We start from the raw sequence: 27,030 nt of genomic DNA on the forward strand, positions 1-27,030 counted from the left end.
CCCTTTTAATAAACTACAAAATCGATGCCACACAATGTCTACCCCACCGCCAATACGGAAAGTTAAACTATAACACACATTAATGAATTTTGTTATAAAAATTGGTTTTGCAATATTCAAATTAAGTTATGAGCCTTTGCACTTTAGAACTAACCAGGGACTGCAGGGACGATATTGTGCCGAATGTGAGTCGAAGAATTTGCCCTGCGGAGGAGAATTTGTTTGAAAAAATTTGGGAGGGCAACGGAACTAGAGAGGATGAAAAGCGAGGGAAAGAAAATTGCGAACGTGGGAACCATTATAAACAAAATATTGCCTTACAATTCATAGCTATGAAGTGGATGGGAGGATATTGTACTTGTTTAATGGCTGTGCATCATTCGGACTATAGTTTGTTTTATACCGTGGAATTCGCTCGCATGTGAGGAAGATCTTTGATGATGGAGTTGATCGGGCCTTTTGTTTACTTTTGTAATGTCGTTGCTGTAATTCTGTTACAGAACAAATTGTTAGTTTCCGGAGATTTATGATATATTTTGTAGCAGTAATTATTTTGATTCTTGTCAGATGCCTTGACTATTGTGTCTTTAGACGAAGATGCAGGGCAGAGATGTTGATTCCTTTTTTACAAATGATCCTATTCATATGTCAAATATTTTGAAAATATCTGTGAGAAAAGGAAAAGATGGCTACGGATTCGTGCTTTCCAACCAAGCACCGTGTGTTGTGAGCAGTATTACGAAAGGAGGGCCTGCAGATATTGCTAAATTGAGAATTGGGGATGAAATCCTCGAAGTAAACAATCAAAATGTCTCCACCTCATCTCATCAGCAAGTTGTTAGACTCATCCTAAGGCGAAACTACAATTTACTGGCTCTGACAATTCGTCGACTTTCAGAAACACACACAGCATTAAAAAGTGCTGGAGACCTCCACAGTGAAAAAGAGGATTTTCATAAAAGTGTGCTTGAAACTGTTCATAAAGTTGTTGGGGATCTGACATCAGGGAATCATTTCAAGGATAATGAGGACTACAGGGAGAAGAAACCTCATTATCAGAAGCGAAGATCAAAACCTCATCTACATGAACTCCTCTTTGAGGACCATGTTCCAAGGCTCCCTTTTGAATTTTCAAAAACAGAAATGTCTTTAAGGGAGCACAGATTGGCAGGTGATCACACAAAGAAGAGCCAAGATTTTAGCTCACCTTTGTCAAATGACTTTGCTCAAGAGACCCCTCTTTCAGATTATAGAGTTGTTGTTGGGTATCTGAGGACAGTTGAACTTCCTGACTCAAAAAATTTATCATTGGCAAGTCAAAATGCTCTGAGTAGTTGTAAACGGTCATTGCATGTTACATCTAAGAAAGTAACTAAGCACTTTTTAATGACCATATCAAGAAATGGAATAAAATTGAGCAGTTCACACTCAGAAAACTATGCAACATATCCACTGAAACTCATTAGCTATACTTGTTCCTGTCCAGAAGATGATAAATTATTTGGCATTGTTACAAGAAAGGAACTAAACTATGACAATTTATCATCTAGTCCTTATGAATCTAGGAACAAAGGGCAAATGTATGGAGATGTGTGCTCATGTCATATTTTTATGCTTGATCCGATGCTAAGTTCTCATTCTGCACATAAGACTGAAGCTAAGAAATTTGGATTTTCCTGTCACCAGATAACCAGAGATGGATTATGTGAAGAATTCCCTTTAAATTCATTGATCATTCTGGAGGAAATAAATTCATTATTTCAAGAGATGTCTTTTGATGATGTTTCATATGACTCACCAGATACGCTTTCCCCTGTCCAAATGAAATCTAACATCAATGAGGATTTTAATGGACTTGAAGGTCTTACATTAAATGAAGACTTGCCGCAATGGAGTCCTAAGTATATTGAGCATAACATGGAAATAAAGCATTTTGCAAGATCGCCATTTAGACAAAGAAAACCAATTTCAGAAAATCTTTTTGACAATCCAATGGAGCAAATTTGTGTAAAGGCAGATAGAGAGTTTCATTCAGGACCAGATTCCTTGGCATCTGTAAGTATATGTTTTAATAACTCCTTTTTAAGTTTTTTAATAGCAACTCAAGATGAAGGGTCATACTGCATCAGGTTTGGCAATAAAAATTTCAACAGGGGAGCAGAAAACAGCTCTTCTAGTCATTTCAAGGTGAGTTATTGGAAGGTAAATATGAATAGAAACAAAGGACAATTTATTTCAAGGAGAGCAAATTAGGAGAGCAAAGAGGGAGGTGCTTTTGTTTTGCAAATAGTGAATGTAGCATTATTGAAGGTTACATCCCTGGACCCATATAACCAGGAATTAAATGAAGAATGTGGACAGATGACAACAAGGAATGGGCAAATGTTAAATAACAAAAGTATATAATGCTAGCTAGTGATACTCTGCTAAAAGCCTCAACTTGGAAAACTAAATGCATTTGGTGTCTGGTAAATGTCCAGCTTTGGTAGTTAGATAAACCATGATTCTGATAAACTTTGAGCCAGGTATTTTGATACTGTGTTTTTTGATACAGAAATTGGGAGATGGCACAAAATAGTGGAAATAATGATCGAATAATAACCAAAATTGACCTCAGACATAATGACCGAAAGCAAGCAGAAAATTTCTATCCAGATGTGGATTGAAAACAATGTGAACATGGAAGAGAGACTACTTAAGACAGAAAGAGTTCTTTTTTCTCTTAGACTTTTCATCTAGGTGAGAAGTTAGGGGTCAGTACTTGGTGAAAAACTAAAAGAACCAACCAACCGATCTCACTGGGGGATTGTTAATAACACAGGGGATTTGTTGAGCCAAGAATTTTTTCTATGCTTCTCTGATATTACAATATAATTTAATACAGTGTTGTCCCCATTTAAATCTTCTCATTCAGTACACTGTTATGAAGGAAATGTGCTACAGTTTGACAATTTTTGGGGGACTCCAGCCTCCACCTGTAATAAAAATGATAAAATATTTTGATATAATATTATAAAAAATAATCATGTTATTAAATTTAATATAATATAAAATATTATAATAAATATAGTATAATATAATATAATATTATATAATATAATTAATATAATATAATATAATATAATATAATATAATATAATATAATATAATATAATATAATATAATATAATGTAATGTAATGTAATGTAATGTAATGTAATGTAATGTAATGTAATGTAATGTAATGTAATGTAATGTAATGTAATGTAATATAATGTAATATAATATAATATAATATAACGTTATAAAATAATGTAATATGATATATGATAATATGCTTGTTCTGGAACATGTACAAAATATTCCTTGCAGTCATTTTCTTGAAGTCGTTAAAACATTAATACTTGCTATTAGTATTTAGACCCCCCAGACCTCGGGGCCCTGGGGAATAAGCCTCCCTGGCCCCCTTCTCGGCGGCGTTGCGTATCATATGATATAATGCCATATCCAACAATATCATATAATTTCATATCTATAATTTCAAACCGTGAAGTATAATTCAACGACACTGTACAACGCCTTATTTTTTTTTTAAAATCAACGACACTGTACCAGGGGTGGGTGGTCTTTACAATGCGAGCAAGAATGCGAATTCAGCTAAATCTAAGAGAAAAAGAATAAAACAAAGATGAAAAATGAACAGTTAAAGGATGACCGAGCGACAACAAAACGAATTTTAAAAGTGGAATTATCCGACATGATTTAATGATGATCTACTTGAGGCTTGATAACTTACTACTAATTAAATTCTAGTGTGGAGTTCACACCTACAGTATGTTTGGTCAATAAAACCAGCCATAAGTTCAAATGTCTTCAGGGAAAAGATTTATGGTCTCAAACTAGAGCTTAATTTCATTTGTTTCTCCAAAGGAAAGGCAGTATGTGGTGGAAGTTGTGTTGTTAGTTCGTTTTTGTGTTTTTTTTGTAAAGCTTCTTGATGCAGCAGTGTAAATATGGATATCAAAACATTTATCTCATCTGCTTTGTGTGCTTAGTGGGAATGCTGGTAGAAGTACGGTTGTTGTTTTAGTAGGGTCCGGCCACTTGTGACTGAAACCTCGTGAAATCTGAATGCAAGTGATATAGGAAGTCACCTGTCCCATAAAATCAAGCTTCATTCCTGGCTTTGAAGCACTTTATGGGTAACATCGAGGATGCCTTGGCCGAGGTAAGGTTGCGTCATTTGCCAACGACAGGAAAACTTGGGATATGCCTTTGAAGGTTTTGTCTTAGAGCTCGCACACAACCCAACTTGCATTTTACTTCTCGTTCCAAGGTTGGCAATATATTTTCTGATTCTCTTGGTAATCATTTTAATCGCATACTATGAGGCATTGATGCTATCAATCTTCTATTCGTTAATACATGTTCCAATTTTTATTCAGATCGCAACAGTTCCAAATATATCGTTTACAGACTGATTCTGCTAAAAACTAGAAATCAATGTAATCTATTCAATGTCTATATGAACCTGTAAACTTTTTGAAGACATCATATCTGCTTAGCAGCCATCCTTTGGCATCAACCCTTTATCAGCAGAAAGATGAAGAATATGAACTGTGAAATTACACTTCTGTTTGGAAATTAGGCAAATAAATAAAAAATGGAAACTGGTGTTCAGTACCCAATATTGCTTGCACTAGCACCCGAATTTATGCCACACCCCCCCCCCAACACAATAACCTATCTTCTTAGATTTTATTAACCCTGATGGCACTATTAAAACAACTCCTAAGCACGTTGTGTTAAAATTGCTACTCATAGTTCTTCCAAAAAATTGCTACTCATAGTTCTTCCAAAAATTTATCTTGCTTATTCAAATAATCTTATTTAAAACCATAAATATACTATATTGCGTGCGGTACAATATAAAGCTATGATAACGATCAATGTAAATAAATTGTACCAGGAAAATTTTTTTAAATAAATTTTATTTAAACAAGTTTTCCTGGTACAATTTACTTACATTGGTCGTTATTATTTAAAACCACACGACACACGAGTTTAGATTGAAGAAAGTTTTGACTGTTGAAAGAGATTTTCAGCGTTGGTTGATAAAGTTGTTTCCTAGAAGACAAATTCAAGTGTTAGAATGAAGTTGTTATGCAGAAAAATTTCTACCTGTTTGAAAGAGAGATTCCAGCGTTGGGTGATGGTGTTATGAAGAAAGTTTCGCCTACATAGTTTGTGAGGATTCTGGTTGATCGAAAAATATGGCACGTTTTGTTGCGGAAAATTTTAAAGTTTAGAGAGAATCATAACTCCTTGATTCCAGAAATCTACATTCAGTTTTGTTTAGAGCTTAAGCAGAATTAGATCCTTAGTTTGTAATCTTTGTATATTGAGTCCTGATTTCTCCATGCAGAAGAATTTCGAAAACTTGAGGAAAATTTGAAGAAAAAGAATGTTTAGACGAATAAGTCAAGAACTTGGATGTTTGATACTTAGATTGGACAATTCTCTTTTATGGAGATCTTACGGATTACAAGTATTGTTTGAAAAGTTTGTAGAGTGACCAGGGTATGAGAACCCATCCGACCATGCGACCGGGTGGTCGCAGGAAATCATTCATGACTAAAGTTCTGCAGAAAATCTTTTTAAAAATATACCTTTTTGCAAGAAGCACCTTCGTTTCTTTCGTATTCTTATGCATGATTTTGGTCCGGTTGCAGGAAGGATAGGTTTTTTAATGCCCTGTTGTAGACATTAAATTTGCAGAACCTTCATAGTTAGATATTCGCTAAAATTGTGAAGGAAGCTGTGTCTTAGGCCGCTGGAAAGAAAACCAATGCAGTTCAATGTTTTCATGCGGTGTATTGCATCTCGTGCTAATCGGCTGATCTCCACAGGGAATAACGCTCAAATGGACTGAGGTACAACAGCGACCGGGGGCGGCCTAGGGCTAATCACTCCTAATCCAACAACGCTGTTCAGGTCATTTAACTGAAAATCTGAATAAATTAGGTATAATTTGTATAACGAGTGCAAAAGACAACTTTTCAGGATACCCGCGAATAGACTCCTAGCTTTTGCTATCCACTATTCTAACTTGTAATCTGCCTAATTGTCTGTCCAAAAATATTTCTCCTTTAGAGTTCAAGTTGAGGCAGATGGTGAGCAGTTTAATTTTCGTGTCTAAAATTCTAAAACATGGGCTGCACCAGAGGGCTTCAGCCCTCCACTCTTTTGCAGAAAGTTTTCTTGAGAAACTAAAAAGGAAAGTGAAAGAAAAGGAATAGAAGTAAAAACTAATGCGATCCTGTAATTGCTTAATTTCCAAGGCCTAAGAGGTCTATGGGGCATTTATGAAGTAATGAATTTCATTTTAAGACTGGAAGTAATGAAACGTACTAAAAGCATGCCTTGAAAATAGCAAATGTTTTAAACAATTGCAAGAAAATGACTTCTGAAATATTCTGAAATGTATTTTAAGCTTATCTAAAGAGCATGGCCGCGAGGAAGCCTCTTCTTCCAGAAATACCTAGGTCCCGAAAATATCTCGCCGACCCTTCCAATGTATTGCAAGCATAACGATCGCCCCATAAAATCAAAGGCATATAAAATATTGTGAGCGGATCCGTTTGGGTTCGTTCCCAAACTGGTACGGATAAGCCTTCCGTGTACACGAGAAAACTTCTATACGAGCTAGTCTGGGTCTGTTATCCGTACCAGTGGAAAAGTTCGTTGGTACATGGTGTTTTGGTGCCTCTTTCTTCAAAGTGCTAACCAATATCGTCATTTCAATTTGCTGCTAACTGTTCTTAGCGCTACCTGTCAGCTGAACTGTTCTTAGTGCTGCACAGTGACTGCTGTTTTAGAATGGATGCACACTAGACAATGCATGTTGTAAAGTCATGTCAGTCTGCTCCTTCTCATTCAACTCCATCTTCTAGATCAAAGGTTGATCTAGGTGAGCAGCGATAGTCAGTAGTCTAGAAATATTGGCGGTGTCACAGCAAACCACTGTGACAATACTTCACCATATTAAAAATCAGATCAACGGATCAGATAAAAGGATCAGAATTATAGCATACTAATGTTCCTCATAGTATAATCGTCGGATTGGTAAATGGTGGAACATTTTTGCATAACCATCTATCAACCTGCCTTAGCGAATTTGAACGTTAAAATCATGGAAGTAAAGGCCATTGATCATTGTAAGCCTTCTTTCGAAAATTCTTGCAAATGACAAAAGTTACGTTACCGGGAACGTGAAAGATACTCGTTCAGAAAAATACTGAAAAATTTCGACATTCAAATTTCCAAATTGACGATACCACGTGATAATTGAGATGGAAAGGGAAGCAAAATTGAATAAAAATTACATTTCGGTTAAGCAGGCTGCTAGATGGTAATGCAAAATTATCTTGGCACATTTTATCTATCTGGTTTTGCACTTTAGTTTTCCCTGGAAAATTAAGGCATAGATATTCGTGGTTCTTTTCTTTTAATATGAATTTTTAGTAGAAGAACACAATATGTGTTGGCAGTCAGTGTGCCATGTTTTCATATCAAATTTGGATGCTGTTTACATCACGTGTTTTGCTTTGAAACCTCGACTTGAAGACGAGATCCATATTTGGTGCCTAATGTACCAGCGGCTATTACAATGTTCTTTCAGCATTTTTGTATGTGTCGAGTCGATGTTGAGTGCCCCTCAGTCCTTGTTGAATGGTGTTTGATCGTGATAGAAAAGTCACTGGGTTGTTCTAGGCCATGTTGAGCGTTCAATTTATGCTGGGTTCGAGTGGCCACCAACGTTAAGCGCATGCGTCTTGTCGATTTAGCACCATACAGTACCGTTTTGTATTTTGATCCCGTTGACGCCAAAATTTAACTTTAGGACCCTGCTGGAGCAACACCAAACACCATTAGACAAAAATATCCTGTGTTGTATGCTGCTCAGTCGATAGCGCAATTAACAATTCTACCTGTGGGCAGAGACCGTTAATTGGCATCAAGATGTTTCCACCTCCGCTTCTTCGGCCTAAGAGAACAGCCCTCTTGTATTCTTTACTATGCTCTTGTACTAACAACCTTTGTTGAGGTTCGTTCCTGATTATATTTCCTACACAAATCACCCTCGGAAACTCCATTTTCACCTCCTCCGTGTCTGCCATTAGGTTTCTTTCAAGACAACACTTATCTAGTATATTGTCGTATTTGGCTCTTATCTTTTCCCAGTCGCCACCATTCCAGAAGGTTTCAAGGTGTATGCAGCAGTAAAGCGTATTTCTTTCCTTTTCTGCATTTTGGAGCAACTCCCATTTTGCTCGGTATATCAGTTTCTCAGCTTCCAAGTCTCTAGTATGGTGTGAACGGTCTTCCTTTCTGGCAGAGGTCTCCACAACGTGCTGCGGCGATCGCTGTTCGGGATAGGGCAAATTTATTCATATTTCATATTTGATTCTTTTAAGGGGCTGTCCTTTCAGCATATGCTGATTTTCAAGGGTCCGCCGATTAAATCATTAACTACAATACGATCTGTAAAAATAAATAGACGATCTATAAACAAAAATAAATATTTATAAAAAAAGAATTTCTGTAACCGAGACACAGGAGAACATACAACATTATCATATTATAAAGCCCTCTACGATCTTCCATGCCAACCCGTCAATTAGAGGTCTGCCCGGGTTTGTAGTTTTTGCAACCGCTTTATTTCAGTTAAACCAGCACAGCTCCAGAAAGAGCAGCAGTATCGACAATACCTGTATAGAGAGTTTACCGAGTTTGTTTGTAGTTTATTCTCTTCCAATGTTTATTTGGTAGATAAGACTTTGGAAGAAGGCATGCTATAGAAACCCGTAAACAGACCCTCAACCACTTAACATTGACCTAGGCCATTCTATTTTCATGCTTTCAAAATTATAAAAAATGTACCCCATCAACAGTTGTTTGCATAACTTTTCCCTCAGCTTTGAAGGGGCCTTACTGAATCATTGCCTTCCGTGTGAATCGGTTAGTAAGCATTCTAAGGCTGGTATTTGAACGTTTTTTGAGCCGTATCAATTCCTTTTTATGCAGCTTTCTGCCTTGGTAAATAACAGAGCAAAAAATTCGTCTATATATCTAGAATAGAGTTCTGTTGGTGATATCTCCTCTACCACTATGTGGGAGTGTTATATTTCCTTTTCTATTTACAGAGCAAACAATTATCTGTATTCTTAAAAAAGAGTTCTTTTTGTGATGACCTTTTCACCTCTACGTGGGTACGTAATACAATCTTTTGTAAATCACGGGACAATTCCTCTGTATATCTAGCCATATCATTTAGCAGGGAGTTTTTTTGTGATTGCTCGGCTATTTATATGTGGGTGTGTTGATATATCATTTATAAATGATAGTGTTTACCCACCAGACACATGTTTCTCAAGCCTCAATGCCGATAGAAAACTTTCAAGATCAAACAAGAGAACTAGTTCTCCTATTTATCTTGATACTTTTTATAGCTACCAAAAATCTGATAATGTTGAATATTCTCGAGTCTCGGTTACAGAAATTCTTTTTTTAAGAATATTCATTTTTGGGACTCTGGCACCCAGGGTATTTTTAAGTAAATACCAGCCAAAAACTAGCGCATTTGAGAATTGATTTGAACTTATTTGCTTGCTTTCAATGTCTTAAAAAACTATGCAGAACCTGTTTGGTTGATTTCCATTTAGAAAAAGTCCTTATATGTAATTTTTTTGCCAAAAACATTGTCGCACCTTAAGCTAAAGTCGAAAAAGAATCAGGCCTTGCTTGAGCAACGAGAGCGTATTTTCTAAGGGTAGATTGAACCCGGTACCGGTTCATTCATTATTTACGCGACACTTAACCTAGGCTCGCGACCTGATGCTTACAACAAGCCCTGCCAATTTGCCATCTTTGAAAACAAGGGATAGCCCTCTTCTTGATTAGCCTCAGAACTGAGAGAGCTCCTCCTTAAAAAAGTCCCCTGCACACAGGGGGTGCCGGAAGCATGGGGGCAGCAACTCAAAAAGGGCAGATTATCAATGACTAATAATAAAATTTATAATAGAATCATCGTCATCAACCCGTGGTCTCACGACCGTAAGGGCATATAGATGCTTTCCTCACAACCAGCCTCCACTGCTTTCTATCTCTGGCTTTCTTCATAATTTCACCAATATCCAGCACTGTCCACTCTTTTCTGTTATTTATCCACTGTTTCTCTGGTCTGCCTCTTCTTCTTTTTCCTTTTACCATACAATATAACATGAAATTAAATACAATAGAATTTATATTAAACCAGAACAGAAATATGACATAACTTAATACTTTGGTTCGGATAAAGCGTTTCATTTCAAAGGTCTACAATTGTCGAAGATATTCTTGTCGTCATTCGGATCTTGCAAAGAATCCACTTTCAGCTTTCTCTGTACAAATACCGTCCATACGGTCGTTGTGTAAACATTGTTTTTTAAGCTGTTGCCTGTCAAGTTTGACCTCAACCATGACTTAACACGCTACATTGTGCTAAAGGCACGACCTGTAGTTGGAGATGAAAGTGCAAAAGAATAATACAATTGTAATAATTTGTGTGGCTCTAGCAGGCATTCTTTATCGCCCTCCTCGAAGCCACGATTAAACAAAACCTTGTTACCTTTCTTATTGTTTCTACCTTTGTTACCTTTCTTATTGGTTTAGCAACCTCTTTATTACCAATTTTTATGTATGTGGGTAGCTCTTTTAGTTCTTCTGTCAAAGTAGGCAGTTCGATGAGGTTGGATATACAGGCCAACTTGTCCTTGATGGCCCTTGATATTCTATACGGCTTTTCAAGCAATCATGCACTTTTTTATGTTGATAATATTTCTAACATCTTCCTGGTCAATGCAGTTCTTGGCTTACTTGGCTTATCGCATCGACCACTTCATAAAATTTTGTGGGAAAAGCATTCAGTTCACCGTAATTTGACACAAAGTCTACAAGGCAATTTGGTGCTGTTCGCTTTCTCTTAGCAGCGCTCGCTTTGTCGAGACCTTTTACAACTGGTAAAAATGTGCATTTTTTTCACCTGACGGCAAAATTCTTCATCTGAGCGAACTTCATGCTTATCAATGCTGACAAGGGCTTGTTCTGCTGTCAGGGCTTAGCTCTGGAATGACTTAGAGTTATTTTCAAGCAGCTGGGCCAATTCTTGCGTAGCTACAAGGAAGAACATTTCTGAACATGATTGTGTTTTTGCTAGCAGTCTTTGATTTGCAAACAGCTCTCATCTTTTCAGTGAACGCTGACCTTTCTGAAGCTCAATGTGAATTTTGAAAGTAACAATTGCTGCTGCTTCTCTGGTGGTCCACCAAGATCAAGCAATGAGATGAATACAGTATGACTCAATTCTAAACTAAATTGTACAAAGAAACATTCTTGATATGAAAATCTGTTTATTCGCTTCAAACATGTCATAGTTTGGTTTCATAGACAAGAGCCATAAAACACTTCAAAGGATTAAAGAAGAACATAACAAGCCCCCGAATTTTCATATTTATTTGTTCAAATATGTCACAGCTCATTTTATAGTAATTTCCTTCATTTGCATATTTGCTGATGAATCCATAAAAGAGGCACCCAAGGATTATTTTTGTTCGTAACAGCAACATTGTTTTATTCTACTCGCATAAATACAGTGAAATTTTCACAAGGGTACAATGCTGCCCCCGCGGCCGCCACTGCCCCCCGCTGCCCCCGTGCTTCCGGCGCCCCTGCCTGCACACCAAAGCCTTCAGCGAGTCTCATTTTGAAAGTTTTTTATTATGCCATTTTTGATAGACTGATGTGGCTTGTTTGCTTGTATCGCTTTTTGCTTGTTATTCCATGTTTTTGCCATGGTTCACGTGTTAATATAAAAAGAACCCATAATTCTATATTTAACATAAAAAGAAAATTCTAAAACTAGCCCCTCCTATTACCAAATACCTATGAATTATTTTCGATTGTAACCTTTCATGTCATGTAGAAGAAAAACCATGCTGCTCGGGAGATGGCAGTTGCCCCTCCAACCCCAGTTACCTTTCATTGTTTGAAGGAATAGGCTATGATCCTCCTCTTTATTAAATAAAGGCTGCCCCAGCTGATTTCCTTTTTTTTAAATTCCGTTTGTTCATCGGTATTCATTTCTGTAACTAGATGAGGAAATTCGCTATTCTGCCCTCACAAAGCTCTGTCTTTGCACGACCTTCTTTCTATGCACACCTGGTTTCATTTAGCACAAAGGATATCTAACCGTTTTTCGTATTATCTCTAGACGCTTGATCGAATCGTTTTGTATTTTCGATTGTTAAGCTGCTCCCAATGACAATCTTCTTGTTTTCTTTCAGCCAACCATTGAAAATCCGTTTGAGGGTAAGCCTAGTTTTGTTTTTTGTTTCCTTGTCGTTGTAAATTCATTCGGTGTCATCTCGCACCACAACCAGCAGTTTTAAATGTGCAAAGCAATACAGTACCAGTGAGGGTCTCGTTCTGATCAAACACGCGACCGTAACATAAACATGTGGGTCCGTAACATTAAAAATTTGAAATATTCCACCGCTGACAGTTGTCAAAAATATCCATGATTTGATGCAGAGTGAACATTTATAAATGGCCTTCGATTTTAATAACAAGGGATTGTGGAAAGTTGGTAAGTTGAACTTTGTTTACCACAAGTTTTTCGTGACATCGTATTATTTAAGTGTCTAGGCCATTGGTTTCTATTCTCGAAACTTTTCCTATACAACCTGCGTCTGTTTCTGTTTTAACCTTGAGCGCCTGGCGCCAATTCCTTTGATATCCTGGTCCTAAGAATTACCATGTTATTAAAAGAGAGCGAAACAGTCATACTTCGGATAACTGTCACTTGTTTGGCCTACTTATCTTGCGAATTCAGAATGTTTTTGTCATTTGTTTTGCTAGTGATTTTTGCCATTTCAAATCATTTAGTTTTAGAAGATTTTCATAACCCGTTTTCAAAGTCTATGTTTGTTTTGTAAATGTCTGACATTTTTCAAAAGTAATTTCCAGCTGGTCCCTAAATTGTTGGATATTTGCTCGTGAATTCCCGATTATTTAACAAGGTCGTTTTGAATTTCGATACTGTATTATTCTCCAGAAACCCGGAAATCAATAGCGCTTATCACATGTCCCATCACAAAATGCCGGGTTGAATGCATATTTTTATCGGAAAGAATGCATTTTGGAAATGAAACAAATTATGAACGAAATATATGCAAATCGGTTATTTATTGTGAGAATAATTATCTCATTAGGGAAGAATTTGTTTTGTGACAACTGTGTGACTTTAAGGGACGCATGGCCTAAAAGGCTGGCCTGGGAAAAAAAGATATAATTACCAATGCAATATGATATATTACCAGTGCTCTAGAGAGAAATAACGCGGACAGAGATGGGCAACACCGAGGGGCGATTCACTCTTGCTGGGGATTTTCGGAAAAGGATTTCTGGGGATTTTCAGAAAAAACAATAGGATTTTCCCAAAAGCTGTACGAGATTTTCTTAGAGTGATTTGCCCCTCGGGCAACACTGCTCCCTGGCAGCAAATAGGAAAACTGATCAGGAAAAAAAAACAGGAAAGCAACTTTTGGGGGTGGGGGAAGGACTCTAGGCAAATTGGTAAACTTTTATGGTATTTTTTCACCATTATCTTTGATATCACACTTCAGCAAAAAATGCGGGGACTACAGCCCCAGCCCCCCTTTCACCGGCTCCGACGTGCCTTGAAAGGACGCTGCATATAAGCTACAGCAAGACTGGAAGAGATGAAGGAAAATGGCACCAAAGTTTGAGCAACAACAACCTTATCACGAGCTATCAAACTGTACACAACATTTTGAATCAATGTTTTCACTCAAAAGCCTACTTTCAATGGGTCTTAAAGTGTCTGTTTCAGTGTTATTGAACTCAGGTATCTCGATTGTCTTCCATCTTTGCATCAAAGCTGTTTTGTCACGTGATCAGTCTACGACCCTTTGGTTTTTTTCTGTCTTGTATCCGCTATTTGCCTTCAAACAACGTTCAGATTTCACATGGCAAGATGGTATCGCGGGCATTCAAGGTATCCATTGGATACCCTAAGATTTTCAGGGAAAAATTTAAAATATATTATAAAATTGCAATTATTATATTGTTATAGGAATCGTTGATTATTGGTGTCATATTAATTCAAAATAACACTAAATTAATGCCGAGGCTCGAACTACTTCATGAGGGTTGAAGGTCGGTCACGAAGACGCAGTGAATACCCTGCAGGCTATTTCCACCAATTAAAATGCTTCTTTTCATGCATAATTTCCCTCGTTAATGAGCGAAAATAATGATCAGGTACCCTGTGCAGCATCCAGCCTCTGAATTGCTTTCATGCGAGTCTCGTTTTGAGGTCAAGCAAAAACATTGGAGCTGTTGCAGCGATAAAGCCCCATGAAATAGACAGATAGGCTTGCATTATTTTAACGATGGTTTCTGCAGTTTCTCTTTCTTTTGTATGAGCGTGTGAAGTGATTGTGTTCCTAGTTAGTTCTTCTTTACGTCAGAACATGAGCTAGGCAATCCAAAAAAAGCTTTCACGTTTAGGTGAATGCTTTGTTTGTGAAAAGCCCTTTAAAACTTTTTACCCAGCATTTTCTCTCCAAGCCACATCCAGCCTTACCTTACTCTTTCGACGAGCATACCGAGATGAAAAATTCACACGATGCCATTGAACCACATAAACAAGGTTTGTAGGAAGATTTGAGCCAAAATTAAGAAATTTTGCTTATGAAAAAACAAGGAAAAATTAATCACTACTAATACAAAGAACCATTAAATTATGTCAACTGTATGCAGGTGGTGAGGTTCAATTTCTGAAATAATGAAAGAAGAAAAATACTGTCGATAAAGGGGAAGAAGAAATTCTATGAGGAATTATTTATAGCGGACAGAAAAACTGTCATTAGAAGTGCAGCGATAACCACAGAACAGATATTCTGCACAAGGCAGAAATTTTCACAAATGCTTAGGATTGAAATGGACGAACAGACGTATCAAAATATTAGAATCAGGGGTTGGAAGTAAAGTGAAATTATGATTGGCTCTTGGTATGAAACCCTTCCTTCCTCGTATGATTGATATGTATAGAAGAGTGGTTTGGTTAAAAAAATTGAGTTATCCCAAGGACCACCAAAGAAACATCAAGAAAACATGATGGTTTTACTAGTGCGATACTCCATATCCAAAGCAAAATTAGATTGCAAAAACGTGGCTTATTAAATTGGAAGTGAAAACGCAAGATAGAAGCTACTGAATGGCTCTTTTGAGGAAAAAAACTGTGAAGGATGAGGTAATATCATTTACTTCAGAAACCAATACCAAATGAAAAATAGTAATTAAGACATAGCTACGAACAAGGAACAACGAGCTATTGTCAGCTGTGCGAAGTACACGCAACCGAGGCTGTGTGATAGAATGTGACACGTTTCGATCGTAGCAAATTACTTCGATGAAGTTGCTGTGGCGCAGAACTGGTTGCTTGTAGCTTAAGGGTAATGGAAGTACATGTTTTGGTTGCCGTAAATTTAGCAGTGCAAAATTAAGCTCATAGCAATAATTTTACTCCCAGAATGTTACTTTTAAATACACATGTAAAGGAAAATAGATAACGTTTTATAAAGATTTCAAAGCCAGGTTAAGGCCTAATACATATGTAAAATCAAGTAAATGATATGAAGATCCAAATTTTGACAGAATACCTTCCTGCTGTTTTCAATAATTTTACTTTTCGTTTCAAGAAAGCAGTTTAGGGGCACAGATTTCAGGTTTTGAGGAAGGTCAACAACTTTCCGAGACTCTGACATGGGCCATGAAAATTATTTCTACACGTTAATGTGAGTTGTTCGTGAATTACATCGTTTGACCAAGTACAGGCGTGTTTAGGCGAAGCAACGTTGATTTTTTGCAGCGCCTTGAATATTAATTTGATTAATCATTGTTTAAAACGGGTGTTACAGTGCCGAGGTCGCGCCACACCATAAACCGCAATGCATTCGATAAGATACTGCGGACTTTTGTCTCGGCTTTGAGGAGGACGCTGAAAAGTTTAGAAGAGGCGCAACATGCTCAAAACCATGATAAAGATGATTCCGGTACGGTTCTAACTATATTTTTCGAATTTTTGGGGTGCTAAGCCCCCTCAGCTCCTCCCTCCGCTTCTGTGGTCTCTAGTGCTGATAGATAAATGTAATAAACGTGATGAACACCGTACAAGACTGCTCTAACGTGCAACTAATATATTTTGAGTTATCTTAAAGGAAATTTTTATAGCTGATTTGTCGTTCGTAACTAGGCCGTAGTTGCAACGCGGGTTCTATTTCTATGGGGTATAAACAACTCAGCAGTTGGATTTCGCAGCTGCGCAGGTGACCATCACCTGGTTGATGATATAAGAATCAAAGTGTAGAAATGATAAGAGGCTTGGCGGAAACGAGGTTAACAGGAAACTGTCCCGATCTAAATACGATGCTTGTGACAGGATCGCACACCATCTTTTTCTTTTCTCAAGGCTGCATTAGACGTTGTTTTGTTTCCATAAAGTATGTTCTGGCAATGTTAAATGCCTCAATGTTTGTAAATGACATACATTTGCGTACTAGTAAAGTTTCGTAGAACTGCTTCACTTCCTCTATATACATCATAAATAATCATATTCAGTCTATAAGGTACACAGCGCTGCTGGTACAAATCTTTAAAATCGTGCGCCGAGCACGTTACCAACAGTACTGTTCACACTTCTCTCTCAATTGACTAGTTAATTTTTCTGCACCGCATTGATCCTTCTTAGAAACACTAAAACATTGTTTTGCTATATCTTTGTCACGCTTTTGAAGCATATAAACTAGCTAAGCAGATTTTATTCCAATTAATTTGTTTATGGGAAACCTTTATACGCAGTCCTGTATTATCAATACCTTTTCACATACGGTGAAATGCATTGGAGAGCGAATGCTTTTGTATGGCAGGAAGTTAAAATGCTCTCCCTTTATCTCTATTTTCACCAGCAAATTTACAATTGTGAGTTTAAAAGATTTGTGATGTCGATAGCTTTGAATGAAGACAGCTTTTCCTTCATTGCAGATTATTTAAATAAGGTAAAGTTAATAGTTAAATACAATAATAGTTTTTCAAAACTGCTCTGCTCAGAGAAAAATTAACTCTAAAATATGCAATGCAAATAAAAATTTCAGGGAGTAGAATGATTTCCTGGAATCAAAAAACGGCTCGTTCATGCTGTCGAGTTTCAAGACAGAATTTCAATTCTTTGAAGGTGTTCATTGGCTTTGATTTACATCGAGGCCATTCCATATTTTCGCCTCACTAAAAGAAAATCATTTTCTGACACATGTTCAATAATTGTGACTGACCTCGTGATTGTCTTCTGATTTTCACATTTCATTTTTAATTTTCAAAGCATAGATATATTTCATCTAGTTTGATTTAAATGGCTGCCTTTGCTGTTAGAGAACTTTTATCCCTTTCTTCAAATGAGCCGCTGTAAGAAACATTATCATAATACGCGCTGGCGAGGTTGGGTAGCAGGTGAAAACCTTTGCATAAATACCTCAGATTCACCTGTTGGATTTAGTTCTGTGGTGTCGCAAGTCATGGCCGAGATTTATTGAAATAAATGAGCTAGTTTCTGTTCACGGTTCAAATCGCTTCAAGTTGCTCGTCAGCAAAAGCCATACAGGGTAAGAGTTGCAAATAGTTGTTAGGAGATGTCTTCTTAGAGCGAACAAGATATTTTTATGCTAAATAAACAAACTATGGAGAAATAATATCTTTAAAACATATAGAAATTGCTATCTAGTGTTATTTCTTTTATGCTTTTTCCGTCATCTGTTGCGTTATTTTAAACGACCTGCTATTGCACAATCCTTGATATAATACTAAAATTGAACATGCCTGCCCTTCTCTTCACTTTTTTCTGTGAGCGCATTGGCCAACCAGCGCATTGTTTGTTATTCTATATTTTCGAAATCTTATTGTGCTCTTTGCTCTGCCATTTAAATTTATATCTTAACTCTAATAAAAGTAATAGCAATTTTACTTGTCAAAGGTTGTAGCCCATTTATTAATGCTGATTTGCAAGGGCTCGCCTCACTATTTTTCAAATGACACCTTTAATTTTTTCGCTGTTGATATGATCTCAGCTAATCGGTCAGGTGCTTAGTTCTTTTCAGATGACACTGTTATTTTTCCATCAGTTTAACGAACTTGGGAGCTTGCTTTCATACCTTGCTGAACTATCAACCACACTGAACAAACCGAAGCTAGCAAGTGATTCTGTGCAAAAAAGCATGCTCCCACCAGCAAAGTCTTCATTGCTAATTCCAAAGTCCTTTCATTGATTGATACAGAGAACTTTGTCAATTCGAACCTTCTCTGAGATCGTAAATAAGTTCGAATCGCAAAATTTTCGGATTATGCATGTCTTTCTAGGTTTTGCCTCACTAATCCCGAATCCTTGTTTTGTACTCTCTATCTACATTATCTGAGCCGCAGAACAGATATTTCTTATCTCATTTCGCTGCCATTTTTGAGAAACAGGTTGGGCTGATGCAGGATTTCAACTGCCCGTGCAAGTTTCGATGATTGCAGTACTGATTGAATGACTTAAAAATAGCTGAAAACTACAAAACAGGTTTAGGCAAAATTTGATAAAAAACGCAATTGAGTCATCGGTTTTAATGGGAGAGGCTTTTTCTCAGTCAAGTCTTGTTCAATAACAGAAAGCTCGACTCGATAGATATTCGAATTATAGAGGTTTGTAAAAGGTTTTATTCGGAGATTTTCAGTATAAGCGTTGACTTTGCAACAAACCCAGGCTCGTAAACTCAAACTGTGCGTTTTCTATCGAAGTCTGGCTTTTAACTAACCCGGATTCGGACAGAAACGTGTCCGGTTTGGACCGGTTTACGGCGCAAGCGTTGAAAATACTTGTAGTATTTAATTCCGCATAATTACAGGAGTTGTTTAAGTCATCATTGCAGTTAATTTACTAGAGAGTTTTTTGCTTGTTTCAATTAGGAAAATGATGAAAAAATGGGCAAGATCGTGACATCATTTGAAGTGTTGATGTGGCGCTGCAAAATATTAGATGTTTCGAAATATTAGACGCTTCAAAATATAAGACGCTTCAAAATATTAGATGTTTCAAAAAATTAGCTGTTTCAAAATATTAGATGCTTAAAATATACTAGACGCTACAAAATATTAGACGCTTCAAAATATTAGATGTTTCAAAATATTAGCTGTTTCAAGATATTAGATGCTTAAAATATACTAGACGCTACAAAATATAAGACGCTTCAAAATATTAGATGTTTCACAATATTAGCTGTTTCAAAATACTAGATGCTTAAAATATACTAGACGCTACAAAATATTAGACGCTTCAAAATATTAGATGTTTCAAAATATTAGCTGTTTCAAAATATTAGATGCTTAAAATATACTAGACTTTACAAAATATTAGACGCTTCAAAATATTAGGCGCTTCAAAATATTGGACGCTTCAAAATAATAGTAGCTTCAAAATATTTGACGCTTAAAAATATTAGACGCTTCAATATATTTGACGCTGCAAAATGCTTCTTTGTTTGATGCAAAATTGCCATTAAAGAAATGTTATATCGATCAAGTTTATGCATCGGATATAAGCATCTTCTAAGCTGGAAATAAATAGCTTGAAAAAAATTGAATTCTTGAAGAAAATAACCGTTAACAGTGCTCGATGCCATATAAAGAGTGTTGTGCAGGCTTTTGTGTATAGAAGAGAGCAGCTCCGAGTTTCACGGTTAACGCGATCATCGAAATCCTTAAACATGATAAATTTCTTGCATATTGTCAATGTTGTTTTTATGAAGTTGGATGTAGCACACCAATCTGACTGAATTGATCCAGATTAAAGAGTTTTCCAAAAATGCTGGATTCGACAGTTTTGTTTTTTCGTTGATTTTCAATATGAAAGGAAGACCTTTTTATTTTGGTTTCGAGATGAGCTTCCTTTTCTAGATAAGAAAAAAGGGGGAGTAATGTAGTACTTTCTGAGCACTTCTTGCCAAGTTATACGATGTAAAAATATTTTACTTTTTAGGAGGAGTTGTATGCGTGCTCCGCCCACATGCATTCTGTCTGGTACATGAGTGCCATAAGATAATCCTTGTTTATTCGGTTTCTTCGCCATTTATTAATCAACCATTGGCAAGGCGCCAGTTTGGTGGTTTTGGTTGTTTTGGCGCAGAGATCAGTTAAAAATAAGCCTGCGGTGGGTGCTATGCCGGTTCGAATGTTTTTCGATTTTGTTATTTAAACTGATCTCTGTATTGAAAACTGATAGGGAAATTTCATTGGTGATGCTCAAAGAGACCTGAACAGAAGCAGCCTGTAAGGTTCCTAGACGTATTCAACCATGCAAATTCATTCATATAAATTTATCTGCCTTGTCTTAAAATTTCAAGGTCGTGTTCATATCAGAGAAAAAGGAAAGTAAACGGCCTATTGTCATTTTTAGCCTTCATAGCGTCATGATATAACATCTTTTTGGCGGACGAGAAGCAGTAAAATGATTTGGTATGACATTGTCATACCTTAGCTTATGAAAAACTTTTTCACGGAATAGAAAATACGATGGTTATGTAGAATGTCTTAGGGGATGAGCCTTGCCAAGTATTGGGTCGAGGTGTTTCAAAGTTATTGTGCAACAGATACCTTGCCAGTCTGGATATTTTGTTTCTTGGCAATGAAGAGGCCGGCAGCGCAAGAATGAAGAATGCCTGCACACGAACGGTTTTCTGGACCTTCTTATGCCCTGTGTAAAATTTGTCGTCACTATTTTGGTAACCTGTATCTAAGTATAAAAGCTACTTGTGACCTTCGGTGGACTCTAGGGGCAAAGGGGTGCGGTTGGTGGTTGCACACAACAGCTGGGTGAATTTGGGTTTAGTAAATGGAAAAACCAAATGTTTATGTTAATCTCAAATTTTTCTAATAATTCACAAGCTGTATCTTTTACCCTCACGTTCATGGTTGTGTTTGTTTCAATACGCCCCCTTTTTCAGTTGTTGTTGTTTTTGTCTTAATTCTTGATGTTTTGTGGCTATATTTGAGTCACTTCTGTTTTTTAGTCGTGCAAGATCCTATTGCCGTCATGCTGCCACACAGTGCCAACGAAAGCAGCGGAGGGAATGACAAAGGGAAAGAGACAGAACCGTCGTTAGAGCTGTTGCTGAAGTGTCCTGCCGGTCTGCAGAGTTTTGAAGTAAGATATTTCCTACATCGGTCACTTACTAAAGAGTCTTCTTTTGTAAATTTTCATGTTGTCTCTTTTAAGTAAAACTGCAATGAGCCGGACAATATATTGGACCGAAGTATCAGCTCGCTATATGGAGATGTCCGTTATCGGGTGTCCAGTTTTTAGTTGTCTTAATGCTGGTTGGAGGTGCCGGTTAATGGAGATTTTACTATAATGCCTTACTTTGCATTCACATGTTTTACCTGCACAGAAATGCAACACTTTACCCGCTCCCATTTTCCCAGTTTCATGTTACGAAAACAGATTTATGACTTCATTATGTAGTAGGTACAGAACCTAGAACACGAATTAGTAGTGCTCTCATTGCACTGCTAAGTCTCATTTTCTTCGAAAATCTCTAGCAGTATAGTTTCCTAAAAAGTACAAAACATAAAATTTTATTAATTAACTGTTAACAACTAACCACTAACAAAATTGTGCATAATACCCATTATTGGGTCTTTGTACATTATCCGTTAGATGTATAGATAGAGGAATCCAATACCTATAGAACAAATCCTTGCAAAAGAAAGAAGTTCCGCAGAACCTGTATACATTTTAAGATAGATTTCTTCTCATGATTTTAGAAAATCTGTCATTGTTGTGTAGCAAAAATATAATCTCTTTCTTCGACCTGTTACTTGTTCTATTCCCTCTCTCACTCTCGACTCCCAACACACAACCACGTTTTCGCATAATCTGTTTTTAAATTGATTTTGAAACATATCAACTTGCTCTTTTTAACTTGACAGTGAATACCTTTTGTTATATTTTAAGGATTTTCTAAAAAAAGAACACAGTGAAGAGAATATTATGTTTTGGAAAGATGTTGAAAATTTTCGGCTCATTGATGATTCAGGAAAGGTACACTTCTTCATGTTTACTTTCTTCGATCCTTCTTCATAAAAAGAAAAACTATCATCACGTCTATTATTTATATTTTCTACTTTGCTTTCCAGGTATTTGGCAGCTGATAGATACGAAGAGCTTATTTTTGATCAATGAAATTTCAAGAAGTTTTTAAAACTCTTCCCTAGTCAATCATTGTGCTCAATAATTGTGCTCATTTCAAGTAACCATGCTTGATTCTACCTGCTGTCCAGTGGCCCCTCGTTCATTTTATAGATATCTTTAAAACCCTTGCCAAATTATGTCTTTAAGGATTAACCATTTTTATGTCAAAAACCTCGTTTCTCTTTCTCAAAAAGATTTTCTCTATACCTTGAAGTAGGGTTTTTCTCAGTTTGGGCGCAGTAACCGTAAGGATAATTTTTTGCAGATTTTTTATTTCCACTCAGCCATTCAGCTCAGCAGTCCTTCATATAGAATGCATACCGTATTTTCTCTTAGCCAAAATCGATATTGTCTGTTGATCCGTCAGAAAAAGGTTTTGAGAGTTGTGAGAATAGAACACTGAAGTATAGAAACCAAAACGATTTCTTTAACTCTTGTTAGTCCTCCAATCTCATCTAGAAAAGGTTCTTGCTTTTCAGAAAAATCTTGTCAGGGTGTTGTCAGGGTGTTGTCAGAGTGTAGTCCTCGTGTATCATTCGTAGCATTTTGATTAAATCTGATATCTCATTTTTTGATAGCTGCGAAGGCGTGCTAATGAGATCTATCACACTTACCTTGCTGGAGGAGCACCAGGTCTTGTCAATGTTGATCAAAAAGCCGTGAAAAAGGCGGAAGAAAAGCTGATTAACCCGGACGCAAATATGTTCGATTTGCAGCAACAGCAGGTTAGAAATACGATTTGCCTCGTTATGAAATCCCCTATTTTCATCGAATTCGTAGTTAGTCTCGTTCTTGATCAGTTCGAGATAATTTTGTTTTTCGTAGCTATCTACACAAACGGAGGACATGGTAGGCCAACAATTGTTACCTGAATGTGCTCAAAATAATTAGGTTTCATTCTGCTATTCTACTTAATTATTCTTAAACTCTTAATCTCATCAAATTCTTAATTTATTATTCTAAAACTTGAAAATGGCTTTGAAAAAAGCAAACATTCAAAGCCATTTTCAAGTTATGTACCGCCAAAAAATTGTTCATATTCTAAAATTTGTAAGAATTGAGAAGCAATTAGGTGTGAGGATGGCTCAGTTGTTAGAGGCGCTGACTACAGACCCAAGGGTCCGTGTTTCGAGTCTCTGGCATGATTAAACCTTCACCCAGAGTAAGGAGAGTGGCCAGCTCGCTGAAATTCCAGGCAAAGGAATTACGAGGTGTGGTCACATCGAGAGGAAGGACCAGGACACTGCTCGATAAGCATAAGCCTCTCAGTGTCCTAAAAACTACCTTCGGATGTTAGTTAGAAACAAATACAAATACGTTTAATTATTATTTGATGTTTATCAGCAAAACGAAAACTCGCTTCTTTTTTATTTGTGATTTAAACAGCTGCCGTTTTCGCAACTTGCCATTGCTTTGCTTTTGTATTACACTACTGTGAATGAGTCTATTGTGATTGCTTGCAGATTTTCATGTTGATGAAATACGATTGCTTTCCGCGCTTCCTCAAATCAGAATTTTACAAGCGAACGCCATTAATACCAAATTTCCAAGAACTTGACGAAGATATGGAAAATAAGGATAACAGAAAACGGAAGGTAGGCCTTTTTCAGTAAAGATTCTGTGTAGACCTCCTCTACAAGTAATAAAAATTGTGAATCTTAAGAAACCCTTCGTTCATTGATTCTAGATATTTCTACCACAAAACCTTGCCTTTTTGGGCTGGAAAAAGTGCCCAAAAACAGCACTTATCAAAAATGTACAAAAGAATATAACAAGGAAATGACTTGATTTATTGAAAATGAATATAGCACGTAAATAATTTAGTATTACTAAATTCAAAATATTAAAAGTATAACTAATGCATTTGCCTTTTTAATCTATCTTTATTTTTGTTTCAAGATAAGAAAAGCTAGCAAAAGGCTTTTTAATCAAATATTTTACTTAGACCAATTGCTGAATCACTTTGTTTTGTCAAGAGCTCTATCTGCAGCTGACGTGTTTCGTAATTCAAACTTTCAAAGAACCCAGGATATACTGATGATTAACGTATCCATCTTTCTCTCTTATATCTATATGTCTGACTCTTAACGGTAGCCGACAGATACTAAACAATATATTGATATATAATATATAATAAACAATGCTGACGCCATCTGTCAACCAGTTTTAACCAATCAAAAAGCATGTGAATGATAAAACGCCCACTGATTGGCCAATTATTGATTTGCTGATGAATTAAGCCAGTTTAGGATCTATCGATTGCATTTAACAACTTCTTTCAGTCAGCTTTCTTTATTTATCTCGGTATTAATAACTGCCTGACACTTTTCCTCTCTACTATTTTAATATATTTTGATCAGAGATTTCATTTCAACGCCTTTCTTTTTATTGACCTTGCTGTATTCTCGACAGAATTTTCTGCAAATGTTTTATGTTTGATGCGAATGTTTTATGCAACGCTATATTTGCTTGTTTTGTTTTTGTGTTCGAATTAATCCTCTTTCAAAAGCCCCATTGTCATCTCACTTTCGTCAAGCATAAACCACATACCCAAACAGCCACTGCCCAGAACCAATATCTGGAAAAAAGTCTGGAACGGCTGTCTGGAATCGTAATAGCGGTTTTGATCCTGTTTTAGCCTAGATGTTATTGAAGGGCTGCTTATAAGGAGCAGGGGCGTCGAAAGGCAGCTCGGGCCCAGGGGTGATCCACAAAGCTGGACCCCCGCAAGAAAGTTTCTGTGACCACGCCCTTCAGTCTCCCAGAGAAAATGGAAAAGGCCCTTTTTAGCTACAATTGTTGAACAAGTTTTTTACGGATTTTTACAAGAATGTGCAAAAACATTTTATATAAATCAAGGACATGTGAACTTTTCTTTGCAATAAACTTACAGGCGTTAGTTACATTTAAGTACTGAAATAGTAGTTATTTTGCATTTTAAATAGGTCTTGCCACCATATTACGGGCCCCATCGGAGCACGGGTCCCGGACCTTTTGCCCCTCCTAACCCCCCTCTCGACGTCCCTGATAAGGAGTTAGGGTAACCCCACAGCTTTGCAATAGTGCCTATGAATGCTTAATTGCCTTTTCATAAAATAATGCAAAGAGGCAAGTTTAAGTTGACTAGTGGATGTTGTCTCTTTTGTTTGGGCTGCAATGGTAACCCTACCTCTCAACAAGAGAACCTCTTTACTTAGCTTTACCCTGGAATGCTTGTAAACGTGATAATGAAATTTTGTAAACGCGATGAAAATGTATGAACCTGGTTCTACTAAAGTTACATTTCTGCTAGGTTGGCCTATGCAATAGGGTTGCCCTATCTCCTTGTAAACAGGCCCTACAATTTACACAAGGACAGCCTCTATCATTTTGCTGATTTCAGTTATGAAATCTGAACTCCAAATTTATTTTGTGTAACAAGCAAGTGATTGTGTAACAAGCATTCCCTTAATTTCATAAAAAAGTCTTTAAAAACGATTCAACTTTAAATACCACACGTCAGGGGTATTTTCAAAATACTGTCCGACCATTTATGTGAAGATTTATTTTTGTTTAACAAGCTCAAAGAGTCCCTTAAGTTAAAGAAACCTCAATTTTTCTTTGCCATCACTTGCATACTTGTTTTTTTCTAATCGCCGACTTTAGGTTAGACCTTCAGGAAATTTTGCCCCTATAAGAATATCAGAAACCATAGTATTTGTCATAGCCTCCTGTAGCACCCGAGTTTATAAAACGTTAGTGCTAGACAGGATTTAAAACTATTTCTGGCCGCTGCCTTGTATTAGTTAAACAGACGTTAAACCCAGTCAAAATCCATTAGCAGAAGCTGAAAACCAATTAGATTTACCATACGTGGGAATTTGTCTAAGAATTCAGGTGACATTCATATGAATATTTTGTAAGTCCACGTGGGGGTGTTTCAAAATTTGCCCATATACGTTTTAATTAAATCTGTTCATGTGCTCAAAAATTAAGATTAGGATCGATAAAGACGGAAAATCAGTTTAAGTTCAGCTTTTTAGAAAGATCCTGAAAGCTATGTCTGCCGAATTTAGGCTCCTTTATAAATACTATTTCAGCTTCAGTTTGACAAATGTATCTCGCATAGAATCACAACAGCTTCGCAATTGTTGGGGATTACGCAGCCCATCGTTGACAAATCCTCTTCACCCAAAATGCGTTTTGAAACTCGCTTAGGTTGCGTAACAAGTTACATTGTTGATACTTTCTTGTCTTATTGAATTTCTACGTTTATTTCAATTTCTGTACTTACAGTCCCAATGGTACTTGAAGATAATGAGTTCGTCAAGGGATTCTGGGATAAAAAACAAAAACGAGGCTGACGCTTCTGAACAAACTGAAAAGAAGAAAACTCTACTTGGCCTTTGGTCGAAAGGTATTAAGATATGGTTTACTTTTTGGCTTATTTCCCTGTTCGAAGTCTTCGCTTCATTTTATTTTTTAGCTTCACAAAAGGATAACTCCATAGATTCATTCTTCTTATAAACTCGATATATCTTTTTCAGGGAAAGGGCCTAAGGTTGACGGAAAGTCACGTGGTGAGTGGTTTTTGTTTTTTCGTGAATCGTGTTACTTTTCTCAGGTTAGTGGAAGTAAGATCTGGTGTGCTTCCCTTATAATCTTATGGGCTT

General features: G+C 36.8%; 1 protein-coding gene across 4 annotated transcripts in view; it reads left to right on the plus strand.

The window, feature by feature from the left end:
- Positions 1-221: 221 nt before the first annotated feature.
- LOC148958506 (regulator of G protein signaling 12-like) overlaps positions 222-27,030 on the plus strand; it is a 38,636-nt gene continuing 11,827 nt past the window's right edge. Inside the window, exons 1-8 of one of the 4 annotated variants that reach the window (XM_089112557.1) lie at positions 222-2,055; positions 12,363-12,387; positions 21,198-21,331; positions 22,142-22,228; positions 22,957-23,103; positions 23,842-23,973; positions 26,654-26,774; positions 26,905-26,937. In XM_089112557.1, coding sequence (XP_088968683.1) covers positions 598-2,055; positions 12,363-12,387; positions 21,198-21,331; positions 22,142-22,228; positions 22,957-23,103; positions 23,842-23,973; positions 26,654-26,774; positions 26,905-26,937 — 2,137 coding nt within the window. In that variant the 5' untranslated portion in view covers positions 222-597. The other 3 variants (XM_089112556.1, XM_089112558.1, XM_089112559.1) reach the window with 3 other exon arrangements.

This window comes from Rhopilema esculentum, chromosome 14, assembly GCF_057945365.1.
Source record: "Rhopilema esculentum isolate cy_ngs chromosome 14, ASM5794536v1, whole genome shotgun sequence".
Taxonomy (NCBI): domain Eukaryota; kingdom Metazoa; phylum Cnidaria; class Scyphozoa; order Rhizostomeae; family Rhizostomatidae; genus Rhopilema; species Rhopilema esculentum.